Here is a 5,858-nt window from a genome sequence, read left to right on the forward strand (position 1 = left end):
AAGTTAAGAGGAAACAAATCCTCTTCATGTTATTTTTCATCTGAAGTTACTAGAAAGAGATGCAGCCATAAATCAGGGCGTGAGAGAGAGAGAGAGGGGGGGGGGGGTAATAAGAACATTGATAAAATCAGAAGCAATGGAACTGAACTTGCATAAGAGTTTGCATACTGTGGAAGGAGAGGAGGAATAGTAATGGGAGGAAGAAGATGAATAATAATCGCCGCTTACCACCGGACCGCCGCTGGTGGATTTTGCATGCACAAACGCCAATGTATAGTGAAATGGCCGGTGGAATGTGGGATGTTTTTGAGTTAGGGGTCAGCGGAGGAGAGGAAGAAGATGGAGTTGGAATGAAATCGCTTGAAAGTGGGTTTGATGTATTTTTTGTCCTTGTATTCGGTTCAACCAGATTCTTAGTCACAAACGGTAGAAAGCCCATTGACTAAAGCCGAAATTCAAAATGCTAATGTAGTATCTTTTTATTGCTGGATGGCTACAGACTAGTCTGAAAACCCAAAACCGCTGGACACAGAAAGGCAACTCGGCAATAGTTTTTCCAAATAGGCATACCCAATTGGAAAAACTAGGGGGTTGCAACTTGCGCCTCACTTGCCAACAGTTAAGGTTCCAGGTGTTCTTTCTCTAGGTTTGCTTTAACCAACCAAGAGTGGACAGCACTCAGGATGGTCTTATAATTTACAAGTGGATGGAATAATCATGGAAATGAAAAGGCATTAAATCTATTGGTCATTGCACATTGGAAATCAAGCAAATGGTGGATTCTACTATATCACTCAATATTCCTTCATGTTCTCATACATTCAAATCGAGTTTTAATGGGGAGTGGTGATCCAGAAACATGTCTGCTTACATTACACACCCATCCACCTAATCCTTTGATTCATTCTTTTAACACCCTACAAGGTCCCTCCACTTGAGATAAACCAACCCTGCACGATAGTGAGTGTATGCTCCAGCCACGACCAACACATGAAACAGCTGGTGGCTGTGACCAGCAATGTCAAATTTCCCTGGCCTCCACCGCTCGGGAATCCTAGTTGCGTACACCAGGGCCCCAATCCCATACAAAGCACCCATCAATATCTCGTAACCTGTGGTGTGGAGGGCCTCTGGTTGGTTTCTGAACAGGATTAGTTTGTGCATTATGGGAGCTACCCCTGACATGCCCATGCCAAAGAAGAGCATGGCGCGTATGCTGCGGTACTCTGGGTTTTGGAAGACTGGGAGGAGAGACACCACAACCGTGGCGATCCCCAGCAGTGTAATGAAGCCTAAGTAGAGATTGCAGAAGAAAGGGTTGCACATGAAGGAGTAGTACACAGAAGGATAAAAGGAGGTTGATATGAGGGCGGCAATGCCAGTGTAGTCAAGCCTGAGCATGATGTAAGAGAGGCGCTCAGAGTGGCAGGAGAGAAGATGGCAAGTGCTGCTGGCTAATAGGCAAAACATGGCTCCACCCATAAAAGCAAAGAATGGCCACCGTGTGATTGGTCTTACCATCAAGGGTGCTATCATATTTACCACATCCTCCTTCATGCTACGCTGCATTTAATCAAAATATGATTAATATTAGCTCCTTTCTTTTTCTGAAAAGTAAAACATATCATGTTTGCTAATGTAACATGTTCTCTCAGTGGGAGAAATTGGTCACTTGGCAAGGGAGGACTGGAGGAGCAATAGATGTGCATTGATATTTTCTTTTCTTTTCTTTTCTTTTTTTCTGGAAACTTGATATGCATTGCCATGTTAGCATCATCTTTGCAAGCTTTGGAATTTCTTATTATTAGTAGACTGGATCATCATTTATTTTCTTAAAGCAGCACCATGCAAAGCAAAGACAAACACAATCATTGGTACCACCAAGTAAATTTGAAATTTGCAAAATAATCACAAGAAGAAAAGTGGCAAAAAATAACTATTCAACAATTACAGGTGGAATAGTCTATAAAAAACAAGTCAGGAGATTAAAAGCATGATTATCAAAGATAAACAGATAAAATAGTCATATATTTTTCACACTGAATACAGTTAGCAATTCCATATTCAAACTTTTCTCCCATCTTTTAAAAGAAAATTATGTAAGAAACATGAAAATTGAAAATAAAGACAAATGACAGGTTCTGGGGTAAAAGCACAAGTTCTCTAGTCAATTTGCACATACGAGAAAATCATTTAAGCACTAGGGCTGTGTTTGGTTGCAGTGCAAATTTATTTCCACTAGTACAGATGCATGGGAGTGCAAATGTAAAAAATGCAAATTCTTGTTTAATTTTGTTTAGGATTTTACTTTATTCCGCTTCATGTCTTAATTTACTTCATTTGTACTGCAATCAAACAAAATAAGCTAAAATTTGAAACAAAAATAGGTCAGGATTTATACTCAAATCATTTGCACTGCCATGGTTTTGCATCAGTGCAAATTTATTTGCATTGCAACCAAACACAGCCAGTCATTTGCATTGTAACAAAAAGTTAATATTTGGGATAACCATCACCATCTGACCGTCACCCTCAGCAAATTAGACTTTTTATGATAGCATAGAACCTCTGCCAGTAAAACCTTACCAGGCAACAAACCTCATTTCCTTAATCTACAAGTTAATATTTGGGATAACCATCACCATCTGACCGTCACCCTCAGGCAAATTAGACTTTTTATGATAGCATAAAGCCTCTGCCAGTAAAACCTTACCAGGCAACAAACCTCATTTCCTTAATCTACAAGATAATTAGGGGCTAACACCACTTTGCTAGTTGACAAAATAAAGGGTTTTATTATCTCTTCTATGTTGAAAGGTATGGACAAATGCCCTCCTGGTGTAAGATGCTTGAGTATCTATTATACACAGGCAAGGCACAATTATTGCCAAATTCTAGCAAGTTTCATTTCAGCATCTAACAACTCAATAAAGAATTATCCCAACCACACAAGATAAGCAAGGGGACCTTCAGCATGTGAATGCCCAAAAAGAGGATTTTAATTTCAATATGCTTTTAATCACTTTTTTCTTTGGTAAAACATAAAATACTTGCAAGTAATTGCTTGATGAAATCATGTGCTTCAACAGAATTAAAATCCTACCAGTATGGATATAATGCTTCAAGAGAATAACTTCCATTGAACTTTTTATTCCATTTTGAAATTTTCACTTAGGGGTCATTTGATAACAGTTGAAGTGGCTAACATAATGGCTCATTGCTTTGGTTTTCAGCGAATAAGTCATTAAGTAGTTTGTGAGCTCCTTAATGGCGGAATGGCATGTAGGGTTAATAATTATTTCATTCCTCAATACAACCATCTTATCCACTAAAGAAATATTGGTAAAGCAGAGGATGAGTAACCAAACCCAATTATAATGAAACCTAAATGAATAAGTAAACAGTATTTAAAGGCTGATAAATGAACAAAAACTAAGCAGAAACACAAATTTCTCAAAACATTCATTGCAAAACATATGACACTCGTGATATTCCAAACAAAAATCTTCTATGAGGAATATTCATCCTAACTTAAATGAAGGACAAGAATAGCTGAGAAATTGCAACACAAAATATAAGTTACATTGCTTTTAGTTAGTTTTCTTGCACAGAAAATAACTTGAAATTTTCTAGAAAAGGTTAACAAGTAACGATATGAAGAATTAATTTTTCTTCAATCAATTCAAAGAGAGAAACAAAAAGGTTGACATCAATTCTACCAGTAAAATAACAAAGAAATGAAGAATGATGTCTGATGTTGGTATTAAGTGTACAGAGATATTCATTTGCAACATCCAAACTAAGGGAAAAGGGCATTACCAGAACACAAGGATCAGTATGGTTGCTGTGGGAGAACCGCTCAGGCAAACAGTTTGCAAGAAGTTCCGGAATATGCCAACCAGACAATGATGGAAGCATATCCATCGAAGGCAAGGATGTTTTGAACTCATCTCGCAGCTTTTGCAAATCAGGCATGTTAGGCATGGAAGGAAGGCAAGTCAATAGCTCGTGCAGATCAGCTTTTCTCAGCACATCAGGGAGATGATGCAGGGACTTGAGATCCACAACTTTTGGAACTTTCATTGCAGTATATATTGTAAGGGATAGGAAAAGGAAGAAACCTATCAAGTGCCTGAAACAATTATTATTCGGGTTTCAGGACAAGAAAATTTCCACAGCTGAAAAAGGTCAAACCAGATATGTTTTCTTTTGCTAAAGTCTAAAACACAAGCAAACATGCAACTAGCATAGTTGTTATTAGTTTGGTTGAAGACCATCTTTTGTTTGAATAGTTAGTAGGTGTATGAGTGGTGAGTCCCGTGGGCTCAGCTATGGAAAATTAAAGAAAGAGGGAAAAGAAGAAACATTTTCAATAATGTATTGCCTATCATCTCAACTACCAAAGCCAACGACTATAATCCAACCCTTAAAATTAACAATGACAAAGATTGAGAGAGCAAATCAGTAAACACAAACCCATATTTTCGCAAATTCAAGATGATTAAAAAACCCTGAAACTTCTATGCTTCAATATATGTTTGTCAATTGCCAATTGGCCCAATTCTAACAGATTTCAAAGATTTATGAGTTGTCGCAAGAAAACCCATCTTTAGAGAGAAAGAACGAAATGCAACACACCACAAAAAAAGGGGGGGAAAATTCAAGCATCAAATTACAACATAATAACAGATAAAAGAGTTAAAAGGAAAGGATGTGTTTTTTTGGAAGGAATCCTTACGTCCAGACATTGAGAGTCTCGTTGTGAATAGAAAATATGCTTAAGAGCACTTGCTTCAGAGGCCATTCAGATCTGTAATGACCCAAAATGAACTCGTTGTCCCTCAAATACTCGGGCAATGAGTGGTACTCGACGAGCTGATACTTCACCTTCTTCCAGAACCTCGTCCTTTTCCCTCCCTTGGAACATATCTGACTCCCTTCTTCGAACCGACCATTCTCAAATTTCTCGGAAGGAAAGGGCAAATTCTCGCACTCCTTACAACCGCTACCCATTTCTTCAACCCAGAGAAGAAAGTCGTAATAAGCAAATAAATAAAACAATCATGAAGCGAAGGTCCATTTATAGAATATGAGGAAGAACCTAAAATCCCTAACCCTTCATCCCCAAAATAAAAGACCCAGAAGAACCGATCGAACAAAAACGTACCTGGAATTGCAGAAACGCCACCTGGGAGCGGAGCCCAGAAGCGGATTATTCTGATTTCTATTTATTTAATCAATTTGGAATCTCTTAGGCGGTGATCAGTAGAGAACCCACCACCCGGTAAAGAGATGATCAAATGCAAGAAAAGGGACAGCTGGGTTTAAAAGCTGACTCCCAACGAATGCTTATAAGTATTTAATACTTGTTAAAATTCAGAACCCGATAAACATCGATGAATTGAGAATGGTGAGTAGCAGAAACTTTCAACTTTCCTCCCTTGGTTCTTAATCTTTTTTCCTTCTACTGGGTAATTTATGGTGGTGGGAGAGGAACAAGTAGAAATTAGAAATTTAGAATATCGTGAGAGAAGTATTCGAGAAGAGATTCGAAGATGCTTGAAGATAGTTTTGTTCGTTGGGGAGTGGGACTCTCTGAAAAGTTCTGATCTGCTCGTTACAAAGCGCGCCTCACAATATCTTCACAGTGCATCGTAACCGTGCGTTCGGAGCATCTTTCCATGAATGATAACATCATGTACGGAAGATGTTCTCATCGCACGGCTGCGATGAACTATGAAGTTGGTGTGAGGCGCTCTTTCTGAGAAGCAGACCCGATGTGCTCTCTGCACGGGTAAGTTGGAAATTTGAGAGCGATGGGTCATTTTTGTAATTTTATTTTTCTTTTTTCTCGGTAG

The 5,858-nt window shown here is 38.6% G+C and overlaps 1 protein-coding gene across 1 annotated transcript; it reads right to left on the minus strand.

Moving 5' to 3' along the window:
* Window positions 1-757: 757 nt before the first annotated feature.
* On the minus strand, window positions 758-5,545 carry LOC148850066 (heptahelical transmembrane protein 4-like). Its single transcript, XM_088946200.1, has 4 exons — window positions 5,168-5,545; window positions 4,739-5,015; window positions 3,820-4,132; window positions 758-1,563 (listed from the first exon to the last, which is right to left on the minus strand). The coding sequence occupies exons 2-4, from the start codon at window positions 5,011-5,013 to the stop codon at window positions 910-912; spliced, it is 1,242 nt and encodes a 413-aa protein (XP_088802326.1). The 5' UTR covers window positions 5,014-5,015; window positions 5,168-5,545; the 3' UTR covers window positions 758-909.
* Between the last annotated feature and the right edge of the window lie 313 nt (window positions 5,546-5,858).

Source organism: Nelumbo lutea, chromosome 5 (assembly GCF_056320005.1).
Source record: "Nelumbo lutea isolate HS-2025 chromosome 5, American lotus-T2T, whole genome shotgun sequence".
NCBI lineage: Eukaryota > Viridiplantae > Streptophyta > Magnoliopsida > Proteales > Nelumbonaceae > Nelumbo > Nelumbo lutea.